We start from the raw sequence: 24,997 nt of genomic DNA, 5'->3' as shown, positions 1-24,997 counted from the left end.
TGAGGCTACGCATTGTTGACATCGTGTTATATTTAGGATAAATATGCTGCTTTGAACTATCCCTGTAGACACAGACTGTCTTTGCCTGGGCTGCTTCACTAAGAAGCCTATCAGTGTCTCGATTTAAAGAATCCTGATGGAATTAAAGCCTTTGTCTGTCCAGCAATACCAAAGGTCATTGTGGAGTAAATGTTTACTTAAGAAGCTTGGTCTCTAGTAGGGTTAGATTTTTTTTTTGTCATGCATACCCTCCTGTTTTTGTACTATGACATCGGAGTGGTATGTTTGGTGAATGTATCATTAATAGGGTGATCAGATAATCCATGTCATAGAGGACACTTTGAGCTAGGACAGGATTTGTAAACGGCAATTCAATTCAGAGGACCTGGGTTTCACTTAAGCACTGAATTCTTGCTGTATGCTGATTGGTCAGTCTCCTATAATCATGCATGTGTCACTAATGTTAATGTGAAACAGCTGGATGAGTCTTTTAAACAAGGAAACAAACCACAAACAAATCACAAGAAGGACTGAACTAATTAGCCAAGTGCAGAAGCCTTTCAGTTTTAAAGTAGTTTGTAAGACCTGAAGTAGCTGTGTCCTCACTGATCATCATAAACATTCCTCTCTTCTAGATCATTCATTTTTAGTGTGTTCCTCCTCTCTCAGTGCAGTGCTCCTCTCTGTGACTCCTTGGCTCCCCTTCTCTCAAAGCAGTGCTCTTCCTTGTGACTCTTGGTTCCTCCCACTGTCAATGCATGGTTGCTCTATGGGAATCCTTGACTCCTTCCACTGTCAGTGCAGTGCTCCTCCATGTGATTCCTTGGCTTCTCCTATCAGTGCTAGGTTGTTCTTTGTGAATCCTTGGCTCCTCCTTCTGTCGGTGACCTCCTTCTCTCTGATCAGGGCTTCTGTCTATGAGGTCCTGGCTCCACTGTGGGCATCCTGAGCTCCTTTCATGTCATTGAACTAATTAGTTTATCTCATTTTTGCACTGCCCGATAAACTTCTGTGAGCCGTCTATTATTGTGCCTGTTCGCTGAATTTAGTACGTGCCCTAGTTCTGTGTTCTGGGGAGGAAAAACTAGGTGTCATATCATATTTTTGCTCTAATATATTAAAATTCACGTGTTTCATCAGCCTTGACTGCTGCAACTGTGAAACGGCTATTCAGCGGATCCAGATGTTGGATGTGTTTTGTTGGAAGCATAAAGTTATGCTGCTCTACCCAGTAATGAATTCTTTGAAGATGCTTCACCGTGTAATTGGCTTAGAAGCTAATTTCTCCTTCTGTCAAGTTATTTATTTTTTAGGGTATTTCCACCTTGAATGTTCTGCCAAACTAATACATCTCATTTTCCACTGGGATTTTTTTTTTTTTTTGTTTTTGCGTTGGGTGGATGGGTGGGGCAGGATGGAGAATATGCGGGGCTGATAGAAATTCATGCATCATGGATGAAATGTGCCATGAGGTAGTAAGAGTGACATCGAGCATGAGGACACTTTTTCCAGCCTCATTTCCTGAACTAAAACGGAGAGACGGCTGTGGACCAAAACAGGGCTGCAGTGCTCACATGCAGCCAGAATTTATATGGCCGTTATATAGTGTGTGAGGTCCCATGGCACCAGGGGTGATCACGTGGGTTTAAATCTAATTTCATTATACTGGTATCCATCAACTTGCATACCTCCTGATTACATTCCAGAATCGAGGATGTAAGTCAGTCTGGGCTTATCTCTATTATTATAGAGGAGAGGTCAAATATACTTTACAACATAAGATACAATATCACACACACTTAACTTAAGCTCTGTAGTGTACAAACACTTTTCTGTCTAACGTCAAAATAGTGCGATTAATATAGTGCAAATACTGTACTGTTGTTCATCATTGCAGTCAACTACATGCCTGTACAAATTAAGTTGTGTATATATACTGTGTATCATTGTGCGGCAGGTAGCACAATCTGTTTCGATTCTTGTAAAAAGTCACCTGCGCGGTAAAATACATCTGCAAATGTCCACTATGCTTCAGACTTCTCTCGATTTCATTTTATTAAGGTTCTTATGGGACTTTGGACGCAAGTCGATGGGTGACTGCACTGAGGTTGCTCCTATTGACAATTTGTTTGAATTACATTGATAAAATCCTTTGGGTGAGTGACAGTGTGGGGCAGATGGAACACGGATGATACTTCTCTTGGTTCTTCTCCTAGTGTTTGGCTTAAGTGGTATCGGTGGTCTGGTGTGCAGCTCTCTGTCCGTGCGCATCTTCTCTTGTGCTTCTGAACGTTGATGCGTCCTTACCCATTTGTCCAAAGGCAGATATTGAAATCCCACGTCCTTTAACTACAATAAACATTCATTATCTTAAAGGACAAATCATTTGTCAGGCTGCCGTGTCAGGAACAGGTTTTGACTGGAGATCACGGCCTCCGTTGGGTTTTGTCATGTTTTAATTTTGATGGTCTCAGTTCTGCTTCTGTTATGATGCCGATATTATCAGGAAGGTTGACTGTACTTTGCTGGATGGTAATCTAATCTGTTGACACATTTTATCTGGGCTTAAAGTTCACAACGGAATGAGCCATCCAAGTCGACAGTTTAAATTATTGCATGCCTGCATTTTCATTTTGAGGCAATTGGATGTCTAATTTTGCTGTGATTATGAATCGGCAGGTGTTGGGGTGTGTTTTGCAGGCAGGGTCTGTGTAATCATATCACCCTGTCTGAGTCTGAGATGTCAGCACCTGGTGGTAGGTGAGTAAACAGTGAGCAGCCGTGATGTTTGAGGTTGGAGAGTGTGGAGCTTCATGGCGTGGTTTTTTTTTCGTTTCTTTTTCTTTTTTTTCTTCATACTCCGCAGGTCTGCCACCAAAAACGTCCAGCCTTGGTGTGAACCCTGACGTTTTGTACACCCCTGCAATGTTTTTAAGGGCTTGTTCCTCTTTTCCCGGTGCAGTGACCTCTTGGCCTTATTGTGAGGTTTTTGCGTCCCTCAATATTAACCAAAAGTGTGGTCTGGGTAGCTGGAGAACCTCTCAGCAGGCAACATGGGAGCAGGCCAACATCTGGCCCAACAGGGGCCACATCTGGGTGAAGTACGTTTGTTTAGCTCCAAACTCAATCCATACAAGCTCACTTTTTCCGGTTTCCTTGTGAACAAACGTGGTTGGGATCGGTGGAAAGAGTGTATCTGTCAGCGCAGCTGGATTTTTTTTCACCGTCTGAACGCCATGATGTTCCTGTGTTTTCTGAGTAAACCTCCGATTAGTCCCTGTTCTCCACATAAACATGTAGGTTTTTTGAGCTGAGCCTCGAAACCGTCATGTGGAATGTGTTAATGTGCCGTGGAACGTCGGTGTCTGACGGACATTAGGTAATGCCGTAGTAATGTATGAAAGTATGAGTTTCAGGCCGCTTCAACTCTGCGGTAACAAGTACTGGCAGTAAATTTTTTTTACATTATTTTTTTTCTTCTTTAGTTTAACAGCTGCAACATCAGTGCAGTTGGACTCTTTCTGTTTTTGACTAAACAGACTGTTCTTCTTTCAGTATGAAAGTGTTTGTGGTGGCGGGAAAAAAACCCACAATAGCAAAACATACCCAGGTCACAGACCATGATCTCCAGACATAAACTCTGACTGTACAGTCGGTCCCCTGAGACCCTATTTATGTGTGTGAACCTCTCCCCCCCCCCCCCCCCCATGCTTTTTAAAATTGTTGTGATTAGGTTAATGGTCAGTGCTCTGTGTTGATATGACAAGTATAATAGTCCAAACACATTGTAGCTATTGAGGTCCAGGGTGTGGACACAGACTTCGCCTCCCAGAGATACTCTAGTGTGTATTAAAGAGGACACCCCCATCCCTTCCCCCCCCCCCCCACCAGGACCTTCGTGTAAACTGACTCATGTACTTTCATTATTACAGACTGGCAGTCTGGGGAAGTGAAGAAATATTTACACACATTTTTTATGGTGACTTTTTGGGAAATAGGTGGGACAGAGATGTCAGTGTGTCTGATCAGAGAGCTTAAAGCCACAACCCAAGGTCCATTATAGAGAGTAACACCATGGGCGTCGCCGCCATTAAATCTGATTCATAATTATTCGTTTGCCCCCCCCCCACATTGAAAATGCTTCTGACGCCCCTGAATAACACTGATACCTCTGCTACTCCTTATGATATTTTCCTCTGAACAGGCTAAATATTGTCAGAATAAAAGTGTAACCAGAACGACCACGAGGAAGTGAAGAAGTGACCCTGCTGTTCCCCACGTACTGTGTGGCTGTTCACTGGTGTCCTGAGCTGTTTTCTGTGTGGGGGAATCTGATCTCGGGTCAGCTGAGCTCGGGTCAGCCTCTGGTGTGGTTCAGGTTTTATGTTTGCATCCGTGATTGGATGCTACAGATTTTGGGGGGTGGGGATTATGGGGCAGGTCTGAGTCTTGCAGCCCACTTATTGTGGTTCTGGGTTTTGTACGGCCTTTGGTGTCATCTGATGTGCCATGTGCCCCATCTCTGATCCTCCGGGGGCCGGAGACATCGTCCCGATTGGCGGCACTCCCACGGCGGCGGCCGTCATGCATCGCTCTTCCTTATGCTGCCGGAGTGTGTGCCTCTTTCATGTTCACCGATGTTTCTCTCGGCATCAAAAATGGGCACTTCCACTAACTGGGGATCCATGAGACTTCCCAGAAAAGCCTCTGGATTTGAGCCAGTGTAGGAAAAGATCACATGAGTGCGATATGACCGCTACTGGCCCCTGTGGCAGTGAGTGAATCAGTAGCAAAAGCAGGAAGTGAGGATGGGGTGAGCTTTGTATTCCACTGGCTGCTTGGTGCTAATAATGTATAGTATGGGAAACATGGCTGCGTTTTTACTGTAAAATAGTAACCTCAGGGGTTTATGGTCTACAACATTCTCTTCTGAAATATCTATGGCAGTCATTCTCTGATGCACATTTATTAAATGTTCAGCTGTGAAATATCTTTGGCCTCCAGAAGGAAATCATTAACCAAACAGGAAGCTTTTGTTTTAAAGAAGCTGATCGCTAAGGTATTTTGAGAAATGAAGTTAGCTATTTATTTATTTTTGGTCTCTCGTCATAGCCTTCAGACTCCATGGGATGTTGCGTTTTGATTTAGGTAAACATCTAGATTAGCATTTTGTAATCAGCCCTGATGAATTAAGAGGCTCATGTCTGAACCTACAGCTGGAATAGAAAAATGGTGCTAAACACCAGGATTTCTCATGGATTCCTGGTCCCTGTCTGGTCTCTGGGGCTGTCGTGGTCCACCTTACCACTCACTCAGATCCTTCTGCCCCCTCACAGGCTTTGTCCTTCCATCGGATCTACCTTCTGAGCGCTCGTCTCCCCAGCAAGGTGAGTCACATGGTCTGTCAGTTACTTCCCGTCCTAGAATTTTAATGTATTATAAGGAGTCACATGTTATCCTTGGAGGACCTTATGAACTGTGATAACACTCCAGACCTATTGAGGCAGTAGTCTGCATTTAGAATGAGGAAAAATGCTTAAAACTTCACTTCAGGTTTTAAGGAATAATTTTTTTTTACACGTTTTCATGAAACAGAATGCCAAAGCCTACTACGTTGCGTACACTTCTACGTGGTTGTAGATATACTTCTCATTTTGTTAAACAGTATTGTTTTGCTCCCTTATCCACCAAGAACAATGGGCATGAAGTACCTTGAGAGGACTTTCCTTTAGGCCATATTCTCCCCCCCCCCGAATTCCTCCCAAAGCTGTGTGGGCGATTGTGTGTGGGCTTGTTCCCCGCACGGCTCAGCCCTCCACCGCGGAATTCCAGGCTCGAGGATCCTTCTAAAGCTCAATGGCCTGAACCGGTCCCCGGGCAGGCTGGTGCTTGCTGGGGAACATCTGAGGATCCATCTGGCACTGGGGTCGGCATCCTGAGCGTCTCAGTGCAGCGTTCGGATTTGTCCCAGAGGGTCTCGAGCACCTACGTGGGCCTTTGGGCCTTGGCCTTCCACACATAGAGTCTAACGAACACTAGACCATGGGATTATGGGAAATGCGGTTTTTCAAATCCCGTGAACGCAGAGGCAGGATGCAGGGTTGGTATGGTAATGGGTTTCCAGCGTCCTTCCGGTGCAAAGTGGAGTGATTTTTCTGAGGGCGTCCCCAGCTGTACTGCCTTTCGTCACCTGAATGGCCTTGTGTGGTGACAGTTAAGGCGTTTTTTTTCACTGCACCAGGTACCGAACTTTTGGTACTTTCTATAAAGTCTTCAAGATGTTGTTTTCCCAGTGGCATAAAAACTAGTATCGGCGCTGAATGACAGCACAGCACAAGGCAGGGTATTCAAAAAATGCCCATAGTATATCATGCTGGATGATGTGCAATATTAATACCATCATTGCATGTTATGCACATACAATTCTTACATCGCTAGTCAGCTATATTAAAATAAGACATTTCTCGTCTCTTGCTTTCAGTTCTGTACAGACATTATAGTGCAGGGGGCTTAAAGTTTTGCAAAAATGTTTTTACTCTTACACTGTCATAGGAAGAAAAAACTTGGCAAGCTTTGCAATTTTAATTATTTAAAATTTAAATGATTTAATTATTAATCATAGATTCTTATGTTTAACAATCAGTTTAAAGTTTACCTCCGCTGCTTTTGCATGAGCGCTGCATGCATTCTCTGAGACAATCATAATCATTTTCATCCTTTCCATTTAAATCACTCGAAGACAGGTTTGTGAGAAATTTATGAATTCCTCCTTTTTTGTTTTATAAATACCTCAATATTTATTACAACAAAATCACATTGCTATATTTATAACAAAATCACTTCGCTAGGACAGCATGCTATATACCTGATGTATTAGTATATCCAACAAAACACTAATTTCTTGTCATGCCATCCGCATCTTTTTGTTGTATATGTTCTTATGATCAAATTGCACTTTTTTTCGTTTCTTCAAAGTGTCGATTGGTTATTGGCATAACCAATCGACAGAGAAAGCGTTTGGAGTCCCACCCGGAGTAACAGGGGGGGAGGGGGGGGGGCATGCCTGTGGCTGAAGGTGCCAAAGTTCCAGAGAAGTACCCCAGCTGGTTTGGCACTTTCTGTACTTTTGGTACTGGTACTCGACCAGATATAAACGGAAAAGCAAAAGTTCCATACTTGATGCGGTAGAAGAGCGCCCATAGTGGGGATTTTGGGGGATCCACACACCTGAACGGCAGATTTCCACATAACTGACCAGAAGAGAGCATAAGCACAGCCTGTCTGAAGGAGGAATGTGTATCAAGCCGTAACAGGTTACTCCCTTTCACCTCCCTTAGTGTCTCCCTTCTCTATCACCGATGCTTCGCTCGTTTGCTCACCACTGCTGATTTGTCTGTTTGTTTGTAAGGTGATTGCTGGGCAGCTTTGTGTAGGGTTTGTGTAGGCCTTGTTTAGGGTTCTGCAGGTCTTCTTCAGCCTTGCTGTTACCGGTGGGGGGGGGGTGTCCCTCGCCGCTTCCCCGGATCTTGCATTTGGGTCTGGGGCCTGGCGAGTGTCTCTCTCCGGCAGTCATAAATGTAAATATGCAGCGGGGTGAGTTAATAACTTCCTGAATGGACAGGATGCTCTCTCCCTGTAGCATCCTGCCTGCTGGTGCTGCTGCGCTTCACAGTAACTCTGAGGAACGCTGACACGTGCGTCACGGTGCGGCAGAACGGGTCCGCGGTGACTTTCTCCATTCCGGCTGTGGGACACAATGGGGGGGGGGGGGCTGTGGCTGAAAGGAGCCCCTGCACCCCTTGAAGAGGTGCAGTGTCATGAATGTGAATGAATCTGGATGAATCGGCTGGCTTTAGCCACACTCCCGGCGGGAGGGGGAAGAGTAGGAATTTCCCCTCAGTCTCCGTCCCTCTATCCCTGGCAGACTTTCCCAGATTCCTATGCCCCCCCCCCCTCCGCGCTTCCCGTTTGTCCCAGCTGTAATCTGATTCCCCAGCGGCTAAGTGCCTGTTTGTTTACGTCTTGCTGAGTGGCCTGAAGTCTCAGCGAGAGCTTGCTTGTCTAAAATCTCCCCTTTTTGTATGAAATACTTGGCTTCTCTGTGAACTGGTGGCTCATCGGTGCAGATCACTGGATACTGGAGGATTCGGAGTCTCGGGCTGCAGTGCGACCCCCTCAAAAACAAACGATCAGACACCCGCAGCCTGGGAATGCGGGAGTCGGGGACTTGGGCACCGTGCATGGCAGCCGGTCCTGCTCTGGGTCCCACGGGTCCGATATCGCCCAGATTCCCCCATTTCCCAGCATCACAGCCGCCTTCAGGGGTTATTTCAAATGCCTGAAGTGCTACAGACACACGTAGATATGCGGCCTGCCAGTTTATGTGACTCCGAGCCCTTAAGACATGTGTTAATGGGGCCATTATCACTTTATGTACCTCCAGTCCAGTTAATCCTATAGGGCAGTGGCATGTGATTCTCAGCTGGTGGGTAGCGGGAACGTTTTTATTGGGTGGTGGAGTGTGTGGTTAAAAAAAATATTGAAAATATTGCTGGACTTTTTTATTTTATTTTTTATTTTAAACGGTGCTTGAAGGTATTGTGCTACTATTACTGCACTTTTTTTTGTGAAATAAGTTTGGTTCAAAATATAAAAAAATTGAGTCATAAATTAATGACTAGGGAAGAATGTGGGTCCTGAGGCTAAACCAGAGGTGCTGCAGACAAGAGGCGGGCACCCAGGGCTCCTTCGTTTGAGGGGGGGGCTGACTTTAAGGTGCTGGCGGCTAAGCTTGGCGGGGGGAGGGTCTCTTGCCGGAGCTGGGGCCCCCAGTGGTGATGCTCACCTGAGCCACAGGCATCGAGCAGCCCTGAGGTACCTTTAGGTGATTCCTGATGCCTCATGACTGCGCTTTATCAGCATGATCCCACATGGTCCATATTTTTTAATTCCGTAAAACTTAGAACATACCTGCAGTTTTGTTATGTGCCTGCAAGGCTTAAGCAGGATCTGCCTCCCTCCCTTTTCACCTGCTTGATGACTCCCTCTCCGTCTCCCTGTCTTACCAGGTCGAGCAGACCTTTAATTATCTGGAGCTGCAGGGAATCACGAGTAACAAGCCTGTGCAGGTAAGTCACGGGACCCGCCCCGGCTGCGGCTGAGTGACTCCGATCCGACAGCCGGCCCACACGCCGCACGCTAACTGACGCCCCGCCAGTAGCTTTCAGAGTGGTTTCTCCCCGAGCTGGATGGGAATTCCTGACGGTTTTGCCTCAGTCCTGAAATGTGAACCCACAGCGGTTTTGAGTCGTTCTGTGGGATTAGCTGTGTGAATGTTTCTTAATGTGACCCTAGTACAGCTTTGTCAGTCTTGTATTGTGTCTGAACATTAGAAAATCAGTCAGACACTGTAAATTTGTATTTAAGTATAAAAATAACACCATAAAAAATGTATTGATGAATAACATGGGTGAAGTTTGTATTTAATGTTTAAATATGCAGTTTGACCCTTATGTAGATAGATTCTTTATTTGTCACATGTAGTTACAACATACAGTGAAATGCCTTTTTTGGCAAAAAGTACCCCGGCTGTGCTATACATACAAAAAAAATAAGTACTAACATCACAGAACGATAAAGAAAGATAAAGTGCATATAATATATATAATACACATAAGTGTACTGAACATTGCACTGTGGAAGTATAAATTGCACTATAAAGATTGCACTGTGAAGATATTAATCTCACTGTAGGTGTGCCAAAAAGTGCAGATATGCAAATATTTTATAAGTTATGGAACTAGATAGTAGAAGACTGTGTGTGTGTCGTTGTCCGTCATGTGCTGTGGTTGAGGAGTCTCACTGCTTGTGGGTAAGCGTTCAGTTCTTGACTTCAGGCTGCAGAGGCGTTTCCCTGATCTCAGTGGCCTGAACAGTTTGTGGGCGGGATAGCTGGAGTCCCTAGTGACCCTGGTGGCCCGGGATCTGCACCTTTCAGCACAGATGTCCTGCAGGGCTGGTAGAGAGGTTCTCATGGTGCGTTCCGCTGTTCGCACTACCCTCTGCAGGGCTTTCTGCTGCTGTACAGTGCAGTTCCCATACCACACTGTGATGTTGCTAGTCAGGATGCTCTTGATGACTCCAGTATAGAATCTCTTCTGAATGTTGTTGGAGATCTTGAACCTCCTCAGACACCTCAGGTGATAGAGGCTCTCTGCCTTTAGTGATGAGGAAGTCTGTGTGTGTGCTCCAGGTGAAGTCCTCATTGATGTGGACACCAAGGTATTTGAAGCTACTGACTCTCTCCACTGGGGTTCCATTGATCTGTTTTGGGGTGTGAGTTAGCTCCATGTCCATGTTCATGTCCAGAGGTGGGTAGTTCAGGTCCAGAGAGTCCTGACCAAGATTATGTTTCAACCATACAGTTGAACACTCAGTGACTGGCTCTTTATACTCAACTGGTTGGTTGAAACAAAATCTTGATCTGGAATTTTGACTCTACGGACTAGAATTAGTCACCAGGCTATGTTTGATCAGCAGGCTGCCTTTTTGCTCTTATAAATTTGCATGGGAATATGCATGGTGTGTGTGACATTCCTTTTGTGTTAATGTATGTGAATCTGCCCCCCCCCCCCTTCATCGACAGCTGCTGCTGGAGATTGACAGGGGCCTTGTGTCTCTGAAGTTGGCCTCCTCCGAGGATGCGGATGAGGTTCTGGCTCACATCGGTGTCCGTCTGCAGGAGATCTGTCCCGGCCTGTCCCCTGTGTAGGTCACCATGCCCTCCCTGCCTTTTCAGGCCAGTTTGGACCCCGTGCTCTGTGTAAATGGTCACGTCGGCCTTGTTTTACTGGGGATCACTCCCCGCCTGTCCTCTGCCTAGGTCACCATGCCCTCCCTGTCTTTTCAGGCCGGGCAGGACCTCGTGCTCTGTGTAGATGGTCATGTCGACCTTATTCTGTTGGAAGTGAGAAGGTCTGCTCCTTCTGCCTTTCTGTCTGTGGTAATTTGTGAGCTCTGGTTTCCCGAAGCCTGGCAGTAGGGGGCAGTGGTGAGGCAGTTTCGCACCGCACGCCCTCGGGGTGGCACTCTGTGACGCCTGAGATTTTCTCCCCTTCTCGTGACTCCTCCAGGAGGATGATGAAGAAGCTGTCTGTGGAGCCACCCGAGCGGATGTCCCACCTGCAAGCCCTGTGGGAGAACGTGCCGGAACCCGGACCTTGTGGTTAAGTGCATGAGCTGACCTCTCAGGATGGGTCGGGGTTTTCCATCTGGGACATCTCCACTGCCATTGGGATGCCAGGCGATTCAGATGCTGTTTTCCTTTGGGATTTTGGGTCATTTTAATTATTTCCATTACTTGAATGTTCTTTAATGCTTATTACATAACAGTACACTTGAGTACCAGAGCAAATTCCCCTGGTGAAGATGTTAACCATCTCAGAAAGGTTACCTACACATGGGCAAACCATGGTCATTATTGTTTTGAGTCATTATTTGTCTCTTAGCAGAGAAAAATTAAAGTTCAGACCAGTTTTGTTGGCTGCTGATGGGGCCCCTTGCACTGGCAGCCTCTGGCCTGCAGGCACCAGCTGTTTGACCTGACCCAGTGTCTTCTGTCCTCGATGTGTCTCCCAGGGGGGTTTTCCCAGACCTACAAGTGTGTGTGTGACTGGCTGGGGCTTCCTTACAGAGATGAGGTGCAGTGGGTGAGTTGTACCGGGCCGTTCCCCATGATGCACTGCTCCATGATTTTTCTGGTACACCGTTTCAACGAAATTGCATCATAATTTGCATTTTTTTTCATTTATTCCTTATGATTCCTGCTTCTTGCTCCGCCTTCCCCTCATTTCCAGTTTTTATCATCCCCACTTTACCTTTTGAATTGTCTGAATTGGGTTTTGCCTCTTTTATGAGTTAATTAAACCTGTTCAGCATGTCTTTTTTTTTTTTTTTATACCTTACAGGATGTGGACACAATCTATTTGACTCAAGACACAAGAGAGCTCAACTTACAAGATTTCATTCATCTTGAAAACAGGTAACTCTAGCTGCCCACTGAGTTCCGAGGCAACAACAGCTTTTGCACGAAAGTTTTATTGCTGTTTCTTCCGTTGATGGGCAGCTAATTCTGTTCACTCAGTGTCCAGTTTATTAAGCTGCACGTCAACAATAACAGCCCGATGCCGCAAATAACGAATCATTTAGCTTAAGCTGAATGCAGTCAGGAGGTTCACCTACTGTTCAGTTAAGCATCAGAATGATGAAGACGCCTGATCTGAGTGATTCTGAGTGGTGCAATCGTGTGATTCGGAGGGTTACCAAATTAGGTCAGCTGGCAGGAGAGAGATTTTCAATTCTAGACAAGTCTGCATACACATTTACATGTATGTAACTAGTCTGAAGGGTTTGTAAACTGTCCTAGTGCTTTTGATGTAGCTAATTTTAGGTATATTGTGGAATATAAACTTATCATAAGATTTCTTGGGTGAGCATGAGAATCTGAAAGTTTGTGTCGCACCAGATGTGTGAGAGTTGGCAACCCTGGATCGCTGGTGCCCATGTAGTAGGTTCAGCATCTCAGAAACAGCCACTGTCCTGAGAAAAGCATGAAGTCAGAGGAGAATGGCCAGACTCGTTAAAGCTAACGGGGAGGTCAGGAGTGTAATAAGTGGTGAAGGGGACCCCCTACGTACCACCTTCGTAGGGGGATAGACTTCACCACATGCACGCTTGACCTGCGGTGCCTCAGCATGCAAGACGCAGTGAAACTGGGCGATGAAGCCTGCCCAGGGCGCCACTGGGACTTCCACGGTCACTGCAGTGGTAACAGTGCGGGCAGATGTCTATACAAGTAAAACTCATCTGGAGGGAAACTTAGATCTGGGATCCTGGGTCTGCACATGCCTATCTAATCAAGTGCCCGCAGAGTGTATATTTTAAAACATGATAAGCTGTTATGAAACAGCTGCCTTCTGTCTGATGCTGACGAGTACTTGTTTTATCTGTCCCAGAGACCTGGTGGCCATCCTTGCCGTCCTTGAATACAACCAGTGGTTCACGAAGCTCTCGATAAAGGATTACAAGCTGGTATGTTTGTGTCCCACCGCCTCCAGCATCGGGCACTTGTAATGTCTGCAGTGTCCGACCACGTCCAGCTGGTTCTGTCTCTGTCAGGCTGCTCAGTGCTGGCGATAGCGGCTTAATGTTTGGTGTCTGAGAATGGGGAAAAACTACCATGGTCTTAGTTTAAGTTCGCCCATCTTTTAATTAATGACGCATTAAAAATTCCCAAGGCCGCTTCCTTATTCTGAGTTTTGTTGTTAGCCGAACGCTAGTCCTGAAAAACTTGTTGGTGCAGAGTGAATAACATGGTGAAACGTAGTTTAGGCTACTTAAGTGCTTTCTAACCTCACGCCACTTTGTTCAGTATGTTACATGCACGGCAAAGAAGTATGGGTTTGACAGCAGGCTTTGGGGGGTGGGGGGGCGGATGGGGGGCCTGGGCCTTTGACGCTGGGGATGTCCGAAAGGGGAGGTTATGAGGTATTATTTAATGGTTTTTGATATGGTCAACCTCCAACTTGAATAGCAGCCCTGGACCTGTTGGGTCACTTCCCTTGAGGTAATTCATGGTAAAAACAGTTGCTGCCCAGAGACACAGAGGTAAAGTGACCACAAGTGACCGTGGGCCACAGTCAGGTTTGGTTCCCCTTTGGTCTCTGGGGCTTTGGTAAGAATTTCACAATGCTGTCTCTGGGGGGAGCCGCCTGGAATCGCCCAGCCTCACACCCCCTATGGATCTGTATCACACTCCCGTTTGAAAGAGGGCCCTTCCTTTCCCAGAAGCGCCGTTCAGACCATGTCGCTGTGGGGGAGGGCGCCCCCTGCAGCGAGGCTGCCGCCATAACAGGCGCGCGTTCACCGTAAACGCGTATCCGTGATGCTGTTACACCACCAGCTCACAGTGCTGTCGCCAGCGCCCCCATGGGGGGACATCCCCACCAAAACCTTCCCAGTGCACGGCCAGGAACTCAGGGCTTTGAGGAGAAATGCCGACGTGCCGTGTAGGAGTGGATGAGAAAAAGCACAAAAAGTGCTTCATGAAAGTTTAAAAATCCACACACATTATGCTGAGTACCTGACAGTATGGGATCATGCCAGTTCATACACCAGTGAGCCGAAACGTTTTGACCCCTCCTGCATGAAGCCAATAATGTTGACTATCCTGTAAAAATGGTGCATGTCCAGGTCTGGGGTATATTAAGTGGTAAAATAACATTCAGTACATGTATTTAATATGCTGAATGCAGAAGAACTGGCCAGGGGTAAAGATCTTAGTGACTTAGTGTTTCTGTTTTCATTTCCTCTGTCCGCTTCCCACATTACCCGCTTTTGTTCACTGTCAGTCTGTACCTCTCTGTGGCACGACACCTGCATGACACCTTAATTTGTGTTTATGTATTATAATATCCATATGAAATAATGCAGCCTTTTTTCCTCAAGTTCATTTATTGCTTTAAAGTGGTATCACAATGTGTCGAACAAAGAACATACTGCATCTTCAACATTGTGATCATAAATATGATCATTTGATAACTAATAAGCTGAGTGGCTTATTCAGGATCCCCCCTCACCCACATTGTACATGACGGGGCTCCCCTCCTGTCTGATGTAACCATGTAGAGGGCCAGTCGTCACCCACCCCGGGGGGGGGGGGGGGGGGTGCTGATTAAGCTGCTGGCTCTCAGACTGTGATCAGCTCCATATGTCTAAATTTAGGTTTAGACAGGCTGCCAATCAAAGCTAGGAAAGAGTGCAGAGAATGATGTGAATGCTGTGCTGCTATTGGTTCACATCTGACCAATGCCTGACCAGATTTCATACACCTTTCTACAGCAGCGATACCCCTTTAATCCTAGGTGTTTTCTTGCAGTCTGCTGATGTTTGTGAGCAGATCCTCCGCGTGGTGTCTCGCTCATCCCGCCTGGAGGAGCTGGTCCTGGACAACGCCGGGCTCAAAATGTGAGCATCGCCCTCCCCGCCCTTCAAAGGCGTAGCGATCGCAAAGGCCTCCTGTTCTAGAGAGAGTTTGTTGTCTGCTGAGACTCAGAGCCCAGTCACTTGCTTAGTATTTTGAAGTTAAAGGCAATTAAAACACAAGTGAGTTGTCGATCTTTTGAAAGTTGTGCTCGTCAGGTTCTCATGAAAGGCAACCTTTCGCTGTTGAATTTTCAGCGATTTTGCGCAGAAGTTGGCTAGTGCTCTGGCCTTGAACCCCAGCTCCACACTTCACACCATCATCTTGGCCAACAACTCCTTGGAGGACAGAGGTATCCACACTTTATGGGAGCAGGGCTGCAGGTCATAGGTTTGCCTTTCACTTACAGTATCACCTTACTGACGACTTGTTTGAGTGATGAGGACCCTCACGGGCCTGAGGAACCGGTCCTGATCTGGCCCTCAGTCCCACTCTCCTGCGTGTCCATTATCCCACTCTACTCCCACAAGAAACTTAGTGAACTTTAAAAGGCCTTATTTAATCTGAACTCATCCAACAAAATATCCAGCTGTTAAAATGTGGTTTGGAAAACGAGAATTGTGGGAAATAATGGTGAGAAGGTCAGAACAGAAAGATCACAAAAAGACGTAACTCTCGAGCGGCAAGACTGAGTCATATCTTATTGATTTAAAGTAGCTTTTAGTTTATATGTCTGAGTGGTAATGCATGAACATCTGCCTTGTTGCATGACTTCTTGACCGTGTTTGCATCTCATGCAGGAATTGCTGCCCTGACTTCGCAGTTTGCCAAAATGCGAGCAGGACTCAGGCATCTCAATCTCTCCAAGACCTCGCTGTCACCCAAAGGTGAGCTTCACACAAGTCACAAGTATTCCACTCATGCTCTTTAGGTAACACTGGAACTGGACTTGGCTAAACCAGTCCACTGCATAATTTAGTGGAAATTCACTAAAGACCCCGCTCCCCTAACTGGTTAAATGTATTCCTCATTTCAGAGTTCCTTTTTTCGAACGGTGATCTTGAATCACTGCGTGACTGGTGGTTAAGCACGCTCCTGCTGAGTTTCAGGGCATAAACAAGAGGAGCCATTGTTAAATTCAAGACCACTATTAAAGCCCCGTCCCCCAAAACTGGCCTTTTCTCCCGACATGGGAGACTGCAGCAGGCTGCCGAATCAGGGATCGCTTCATTTTAAAGGTCAAAATCGAGCGTGTTTGCTTGGAGATTACTCTCCTGAGACTCTTGGGGCATGTGTGACCACTGTCATCTCACTCCGTCTGAGCTTGATAAACAATAGATATGCTCGGCTCCCTGTCACAAACTTAAAACAGACGGTAACTGTGGACCTCAGGAGCCCGTGGGTGATGCAAGAGGGATGATGCAAGGTGCAGTAGGGACCTGGATCCAAGCCCCATTCGACCTCACAGGGAGCCTTAGAGATGCTAACCTGGGTCTGGCTTTCTCATGTTGCTTTGATGTCTGGGACTGATCTGCGGCCTGCAGGACATGTTAGCGGTGCATGGGGTCTAGTTGACCCCATAGGGTACGAAGAACCAGGCGGCTGCCTATGTGCAGAAGATGAAATTGACTCCGGGACCACAGAAAAGAAAGCTGACCAGTGTAGTGCCTGTGTTCAGTGTTTAACTTTTACACTAATCAGCTGGAAATTCAAGCAATTATTTGCCAGCTATTCAGTGTTCCTTGCCCTGGAGCTCCCCCATACTGCCGTACGTGTGAATTGCACGCCAAATTTGTCTGAGATGCAAATCACTGATATTCACAATCTGTTTTTTGTTGGGCTTATTGCCGGACTCTTGGGTCCGATGCCTATATGTGGACTGATGGTACGGTGTGCTGTGTAGAGATGCACCGATACCGATATTCGGATCGGTATCGGCGCCGATCCAGACCTATTTGACGGATCGGGAATCGGCCATGCGTGACTGATCCACGTCCTATTGATTTTTGGCAATCAATCGCACGACAGCTCTTTCCCATTTTACATGTGTGTTTTTGCGGAATTCAAATCGAACGCTATCACTGCCCCTAAGTCTTTTTTGCTACTCAGTGGGTGTGAGTACAGTGACTTCCGCCTGCTGTGAGGTCATGCGCATACCCTTCGCAGTACGAGGAGCGTAAGATAAGACGTGACGATCTGGGAGTATTTTAGGCTTTTAACAGAAATCTGAAGCACAGCGTTTTGCAATCTATGTAAAATAAGGTTTTGAGGTGGGAATAGCGTTTAATGGAAAATCCCATTTAACAAAGCGCACGCAACTGCGAGACAAAACAAAGCAATGGATGATTTGGGAGTCGCTAACTTAATTGGACTGTTTTGCGAACTCGTTGCTTGAGATACAAGAGGGGCTGCCATCGCAACAAAAGTGTAACTGCGCTGATGCCAATGGGAGAAAAACTGTTAAAATTTTAAGCATTCGCCACTTGTGTATATTTGCTTTGAAGATATTCATATTGAACTGCAAATGCCTCAAAAACGCTTAAAACAAATGAGGTGGAACAGTACGTTATGTATGTTTGTAGTAGCCTAATTAAATATTTTTTGTCATACATTTTTTCCATCTGTATTTACTAGCTTAAAAAAAATAATATGTAAAGTATAACAAAGTAAAAAGAGCTCTTGTATCGGAATCTGTATCGGTATCGGCAGTTGTGTATCGAAATCGGATCGGAACTGAAAAAACGTGGATCGCCCATCTCTAGTGCTGTGAAGACTGATGTCGCTTCCTTTTTGTCCCCCACCCCCAGGAGTTAACCTCCTCGCCCAGTCGCTCAGTGCTAGCCAGCTTATTCCCAGCACGCTGACCCACCTGGACCTGTCTGGGAATGTCCTTCGAGGGGACGACCTCCAAGTGTGTACCAGTGGAGACCGATGGTCCTTTCCGTTTTCCGTTAACATTGTGGATCAACCGGTCGCTTTTAAATGACTACCTGAGCAGTACATTGGTGTGGATGTGCTGTACTTCCTAAATGTGGGACTGAACAGCTGCCTGGATTCAGTTAAATTATGGAAAACCTCAGTCATCATCTGTTTAGCTTTAGTATTCTGCATGAAGGTGTTTTCAGTTCCAGCTGGTTAAAAACTGTACACACCTGCTGCTGGTTTTTACTCCAACTAGATTAACTAGTTATGGTCACGCTAATCTGCTATATGATTTGACCAAGCTGTTAGCCAAGTGATGTCATTTCCTCCATCTGTCATTTTCCCTGTAGAATCTCTACAACTTCCTAAGCCAGCCGAACAATCTGGTCATGTTGGACCTCTCTAACACCGACTGCTCCCTGGATCAGGTGCGTTTTGCTCATGTGACTCACTGTCTGTCTGTCTTGATAATTTACCATCTGGAAGGCGATGACATGAGGATGAAGGGTTTTTGTTCTTCCATGATATTTAGCATACACTTTTATGCCAAGGGGGGTCAGACAGTCTCTGGAGCAATTGGGGGTTAATGGCCTTGCTCAAGGGCCCAATGGTGAAACCACTCTGCCAGTCCTGGGATTTGAACCAGCGACCTTCTGATCACAGACAGTGTTCTAACCTACTCAGCCACACACTGCTCTACATTCAAATCTCTGCAATTCACCTACACTGAAGTCCTGTGGACATAACTGAGAAGTGGTTTTGGCTCATGGCCTCATTTCCATCTCTGTCCACTAGGTGTGCGCGTCTCTGCTGCGGGGGTCGGTACAACACCTGTCTGTACTCAACATGTCAAAGAGTGTCTTTCCTCACCGGTGAGCCATTGAAGGGTTATTAGTGGTCTATTAGCGGACTGATACCTTTGGGTTTCAGTGTAAGGGATGTTGTTATGATGACGATGACCAGGTACCCGGTGTGTCTAACGTCTCTATGGCCTGCAGGAAGGGCAGAGAGATTCCTCCCTCTTTCAAGCAGTTCTTCAGCAGCGCTCTGGTCCTGAGTAGTGTCAACGTGTCGGGAACCAAATTCCCCCTGGAAGCACTTAAGTGAGCCCTTTGCTTGTCCTCCAGCCTCTGAATGCCCATCCAAACCAGGGCCAGATAACTTAACCTGGCTGTGTCTCTGTGCAATGATGAAGTATCTTTCAAACTGCTTTTATTTTTAAGGCCATCACAAAGTCTTAATGTGACTCTGTCTCCAGGGCTCTCCTGCTGGGCATTGCCTGTAACCCTAATCTGAAGGACGTCTCTCTGGACCTCAGCTCCTGTGAGGTATGTGCATGGGGTTCCTAAGGCATTCTCTGCTTTCCCTAGCTGTAGGGTTAAATGGGATTTGATTTGTCTTTGTGTTTATACCACCATACGCTGATTATGGGATGCATATATATCTCGCAGTCAGTCCTACCTCCTTGATGTATGTGGTCTCATCATAGCCTGCATGTCAGTTAGATCCTGCCATGGCCAGTCCGGTCCACCGTCTGCTGGTTCCGACTGTAACGGGTTTCCTGGTTTTTCCTTAAACCCGGATAGATTATCCATGCTGGTACAACTCGCGTCTACTGCTAGAGCCATCCAGAATGTCCCTGCATTACACATCACCTGATGCTGTAATCACTTAATTACATGGAGAATTAGTTTGGAGGGGGTGGAGTCGACTGCTTTCTATTCATATGTAATCCTGGGACAGAGAGCTCTTTGTGTATGTAGTGCCTCAAAGCAGATAAATCCCCCTGAAGTCGACCTCCGAACATGCGTGTCAAATTCTAAGTGGCTGCCAGCCGCCTCTCAGATTCCCCCCCCGCCCCCCCCCCACCATAAACGACTGTTCCGGAAACCCCTAGCTGTGGTCTCTGTGTCCCTGCCCGTACCGGATTGGAGGGCAGGAGTGCGTTTGTGCGAGAGCTGCAGTGTTCCAGCTGCGAGGCAGTTTGTGAAGCCGCGTGTGTGTGAGCCTCATGGCTCCCTGGGACATGCCCGACTCGCCGCTGGACCCCGGCCACGCTCAGCTCTGCTTATGGCCGCCTCTTTCATGCCAGTTCCTCTCTGCTCTTCTGCTTTCCTGACCTCTGTCCCTGAGCAGTCGCCTTTTAGTCTTCTTAATGTCCCTTTTATTTAATTTTTTTGTGTTTGTCCTGTCGTTGGCAATTAGGGCCCTTAACGCTGTCATTAGTTAATAGGCTCCTTAACCTTATCGTTAGTTATTAGTGTCCTTAACCCAGTGGTAATTGTGTTTTCTATATGATTTTATACAGTCATTTTAATATGTATTTATTTGTTTAGCACTGTCCATAGTATCATTTATGGTCTTCTATGCTCTGGGGGAGCAAACAGCTGCACTCTTCCGCTTCCTGGCTGCTGACCTACTTCCTGATCCCCAAAATCCCCCCCCCCCTGAATCCCAGTCTTCTCCTGGATCCGTAACCATTCCCAATTTGTTCCATGGGGGGTGTCTGTCTGTCTGGGGAGGTTCTCTGTCCCCCAGTATTTAACCACCTGCTTCTGCCTGTGGTGTCTGTGTCCCTGTCTGAATTGCTGCTGTGGTAAACGCAGCTGATTGGAGGGTGGGTGGGCCGCTTCTTGGCTTAAAGCCTGTTTCTGTTTACCTCCTTTCTGATACCTGGTATTGCTGACAACGAATGCGTGCAGTGAAAAGGAGCATTCTAGAAGGAACGCATGATATTTATTCAAGTCATGCATGTGTTCAAGGTCCCCTGGAGCGACTGTGAGGTATTACATCACGATTCCCCTGATCCATTCTGAGGCTTCCCCCTGCGTGTGTCGTCTCTTTTTGGGGGTGTGTCTTCAGGCCAGGACACACTGCCACATCTGTACCGAATGATGCACCTGATTCTTGTATCTGTACAAAAGCTGCTAGTTTAAATTCAGCTTATGTACACATACACACCCCAGCTCACTGTTAAATTTTTGGCATTAGGATGTCAAAATCCTGCCCATGGCAAACGGAGGGTTTTTAATCGGAAGGATTTCATCATTGGGCTGCCTTTGATGTGAGTTATTGCAGTTCTTATGAAGCCATTATGAATCCAGCCAGACATCCGCCCCCAAAGTACTGCTTTAAAAGCATGTTTATATTTGATTGTTAGATCCTCTGTCATCTCCAGAATTTCCTGAAACTGTCATCAAAGTTTTTACACCTCCCCCATGCTGCTCTGTAGCCAATGAAAAGATGGACTTTCTTTTCATGTGTTTTGAATGCTGTAGGACTCAAAGGCGAGGGGGTGAATCACCATGAGACGGAAATATCTTTATTCTGAGAATAACAAGAAAATACTTTTCAGAGCCCCACTATCAGACAGAATTAACTAGTCATGCACCGTGTGCAGAATTACTAGGCAAGTGCTGTTCTGGGTGATAATTTTCAGCAAAACTTAGAGAGAATGATTCATTAAAATGAATTATTTTTTGCTCAAAGTAAACTAATTTAGAAGAGAATGTTACATTAGTAACATTCTATCATAAATAAAAATACTCAATTATCAGTGTGCAGAATTAGGCAAAGTGTTTCCTCATTTCACCATCTTCAGAAATAATTTAAATAAATTATTTGCTCTATATAAAGAATACCAAACTCTTGGCCATTCTTTACAGTCCACCTTACCAAGCTTAATATCCTGTATAACCACCTTTCTAACCAATGACAGTCATGAGCCTCTTATCCATTGAACCAGTTGTGTTTTTGATCACATCCTACATTGGCTGAGGCACCTGGGGCGCTGCTCTGAGAAGTCTGCTGATAGGCGATGGAGGGGGCTGGGTCGTCATTGGATGGGCCAGCCATGCTTTGGTGCGAGGGAAGGGGGGGCACGGTCCTACATGAATGTCGTAACCTTTTTGAAAGCTGCCGATTAACACTGTTACCAGTGTTTAAAGTCTTCTAGAAATTGGCAGTAGATCTAGAAGTAAATTTTTACACCATCTGAACACTGGAAATGTACTACAAGTTCATTACTGATAATTGCAGCTTGTTGCCACTTGAAGGTGCATCCATGGATCTAACTTGATGCTAAAGGGATTCTGGAAGATTCCTGTTTAACACAAATCATTGGCACTTGATTTGTCTACTGCTCTCTATAAGCTTTTTCCGTCATCTTTGGCTATTTGCCACGGAACCCTTGATTTTGTACAGTGATCACACTTTAAAAGTTTGTCAGTTTTGATTTTGTTGCGCTCTGACAAAGTAGTCAGAATAGTGAGCATGCTCTGTTTTTATGCTGCGTATTCTTGATTGTAGATTCATCTGGACTGAAAATATTTGTGTGAACAGAACTTACAAGTAAAATACACACTTGCCCAATTATTCTGCGTGCAGTGTATGATCAAGCATTAAAGTAGAGATTATGGGGGATTATTCTGGTCAGAATAGCTCTGCTTTTATACAGTCAGTCTGTGTCTTTATTGCTTTAATAAATGTCTTTTGTTTGACCACTGAACTGCAGCTGAGGTCTGGAGGCTCTCAGATTCTAGAGGGCTGCATTGCAGAGATCCCCAACATCTCTAGCTTGGATATCTCTGACAACGGTAAGACCTCATCCTGCTTTAAAGCCTTGAGAACGTAAGACACTGAAGGGACGTGACCCTGCTCCATGCAAAATGTTGATGTAAATAGATCAGGTCAGCAACGTAGACTAATATACGTTAGTGCTGGTGTGTGACAATGAGATCACAGATTAAATCCTGTTGGATCAGTTTAGATCTGTTGGGGCAGAGGGTTTTTAGAAGCCGTGTCAGTATTTTCGAATTTGGCATTAAATGCGTTTTCTCATTGTTTACTCTAGGTTCTTACATTAAGGTTATCTAAGGAACTGTGTTGATTCAACATTAGTGTGAAGCACTCTGAAAATAAGGTTCTACAAGCTATGTACTTCACCACAACTTTGGGCTTCTTTGTTAATCTAATCTATTACATGGCTGTTCTTTGGAGTTCAAGCATGTCCTGTCAGTGCCTGTTTTGAAATCTACAAATAATATGCGCAGAAGATTGACCCTACATTAACAAGTTACTTCATTGGTTGTTTTTGTCAAGGTCTGGACTCTGACTTGACTACCCTTCTGGTTTGGCTTGCCAAAAATCAGTCTATCCGCCACCTGGCCCTGGGGAAGAACTTCAACAACATCAAATCAAAGTAAGTTGCCTCACTGGGGCTGTTTGAACAACATGGATTGGTTTTTAAAGGATACAGTTGACAGAATTTATTGGGCTTTATTTCAGTTCTGTAAGAATTACTTAATCAGGGAGAAATTTGTAACCCATTTTCTCCAAACATCAGAAACAGGAATCTCTCTCCCATCAATGAGTAAAGGTTGAAAGTGAGATGTTTGAACTTTTGTAGACTTAGCATTCTTGTTATTTTATTTTCTCAGAAACTTGGCACCTGTCTTGGACAACTTGGTGCACATGATACAGGAGGAGGAGTCTGTAAGTTTTTGAGTCTCACCTTTTAACAGTTGGATCTGTTTATCTGATATAAGGCTCATCCTTAAGGGTTTACATGCTTTTGGCTTCATTTTGACCACTTCTTGATGTCTTGCTGGTTTGAATTGTTCTGTGGTGGTAACGCTGATCATCCAGGAACCGCATGTTAAATGTTCTCCTTTGTCTTGAAGACCACCTGATGTCTAACCATGACCTCCTGGCCCCACTTCTTCCCAAGCCCCTCACGTCGCTCTCATTGGCTGACTCCAAGTTGAAGAGTGACCTGACCATCGTTCTGAATGCTCTGGGCAGCAACACTTCCCTCACCAAGGTGGACATCAGCGGAAATGGGATGGGCGACATGGGGGCCAAGATGCTGGCCAAAGCCCTGCAGATCAACACCAAACTCAGGTGAGGGCTCCTTCAGTCAGCTGCCTGTTTGACATGTCCATTTGTCTTTTTGAGGCATTAGGGTTGCATTTTAAGGCTGGTTTTCAGAGTGTATGGTCAACTCTTCCCTCAGTGCTTGTCCTTTTTGACAGGACGGTCATTTGGGACAGGAACAATGTGAGCCCTCAAGGTCTGCAGGATGTGGCAGCTGCTCTGGAAAAGTACGTTTTGTTCTCTGTCCATTTCACCTTTTGACAGGAAGAAACCAGTCATGACATTTTATTGTACTTCAGGAACATTTCTGTAATGGAAGGTGGGGGCCAGTCTTGATAATGTGGGGAAGGGGGCTGAAGAGAGGGCATTTATATAGCCTTTCAGACTGTGGCAACACTTTCGCAGATGCTTGTATCTGGTTGGTTTCTGGTCTTTCTGGCAGCAGTTCAACAGTTTGTTGGCTCAGTAGTGAGGTTGAAGTTTCTTGGGTTCCCTGTGGTAAAAGGAGCCTCTGCCCTCTCCCCCCTTTTCACATTATCACCACGATGCTCTTGTATGAACACCGTTTACACGCTGTCATGTCCATTTGCCTGGCACTGCCCGATGAGGCACCCCCCTGAGCTGCTGCTCTCTGGTATGTGAAGGGGGCCTGTTTGCCCAAGGCTTCTTGAACGTGCTTCGGCCTGCATGCGGATTAAGTTCCTCAGTAGTTCACTTTCAATTTTGAGAGCTGCCTGCCCCAGCTGCTGTTGGCCTGTGAACGATTAGTCATCCTGCAGCACCATGCCAGAGTGCATTTTCCGAAGGCTGTGCAGTGCTGCCCCATTCTCAGAGCTTCAGGGGTCCTGGGATTCAGTCTTTATTTTCAGGCATGATGTCTATATTGCTTAGCGTTTGTGCATTTCGGTTGACATGGTCTGGACATCTCATTTACCTCCAGTTGTAAGTAATCATCAGGAATACAAATATGAAATGAATGGGTGATTGCTGAGTTGTATTAATACAGATTGAGAAGTGTTCCTCTCCTGACAATTTGCAATTTTGCTTTGTGGAAGATGAGGTGAATTTTGAGCACATTTCACCCCCCCCCAGTGAGATGTTAAGGTCCAGAGATTGTAAGTCAGTTTGAATCCCATTGTGTGTTTCCCTCACCTATGTCTCCTTGGCAGGTTTTTTAATATATTATATTATAATGAGATGTGAGCCCAATCATGAAGGATG

The 24,997-nt window shown here is 45.9% G+C and overlaps 1 protein-coding gene across 3 annotated transcripts in view; it reads left to right on the top strand.

Moving 5' to 3' along the window:
• The window catches only part of LOC111852392 (F-actin-uncapping protein LRRC16A-like), a 39,414-nt gene that overhangs the window by 4,810 nt on the left and 9,607 nt on the right, over positions 1–24,997 (top strand). For 2 of the 3 annotated variants that reach the window (XM_023828275.2, XM_023828282.2), the window contains exons 3-22: positions 5,337–5,387; positions 9,069–9,128; positions 10,646–10,767; positions 11,133–11,224; positions 11,638–11,708; positions 11,967–12,040; positions 13,014–13,089; positions 14,936–15,024; positions 15,238–15,332; positions 15,781–15,867; positions 17,788–17,891; positions 18,253–18,330; positions 18,698–18,774; positions 18,901–19,005; positions 19,161–19,230; positions 22,416–22,497; positions 23,003–23,102; positions 23,341–23,395; positions 23,631–23,803; positions 23,935–24,003. In XM_023828275.2, coding sequence (XP_023684043.1) covers positions 5,337–5,387; positions 9,069–9,128; positions 10,646–10,767; positions 11,133–11,224; positions 11,638–11,708; positions 11,967–12,040; positions 13,014–13,089; positions 14,936–15,024; positions 15,238–15,332; positions 15,781–15,867; positions 17,788–17,891; positions 18,253–18,330; positions 18,698–18,774; positions 18,901–19,005; positions 19,161–19,230; positions 22,416–22,497; positions 23,003–23,102; positions 23,341–23,395; positions 23,631–23,803; positions 23,935–24,003 — 1,730 coding nt within the window. Of the gene's footprint in view, positions 1–5,336; positions 5,388–7,120; positions 7,314–9,068; positions 9,129–10,645; positions 10,768–11,132; positions 11,225–11,637; positions 11,709–11,966; positions 12,041–13,013; positions 13,090–14,935; positions 15,025–15,237; positions 15,333–15,780; positions 15,868–17,787; positions 17,892–18,252; positions 18,331–18,697; positions 18,775–18,900; positions 19,006–19,160; positions 19,231–22,415; positions 22,498–23,002; positions 23,103–23,340; positions 23,396–23,630; positions 23,804–23,934; positions 24,004–24,997 lie in introns of those variants that run through there. The other variant, XM_023828289.2, reaches the window with a different exon arrangement.

The sequence above is a fragment of the Paramormyrops kingsleyae genome, chromosome 23 (genome assembly GCF_048594095.1).
Source record: "Paramormyrops kingsleyae isolate MSU_618 chromosome 23, PKINGS_0.4, whole genome shotgun sequence".
Taxonomy (NCBI): domain Eukaryota; kingdom Metazoa; phylum Chordata; class Actinopteri; order Osteoglossiformes; family Mormyridae; genus Paramormyrops; species Paramormyrops kingsleyae.
Note: the sequence above shows the minus strand (reverse complement) of the source record. Positions and strands in the feature narration are given on the sequence as shown.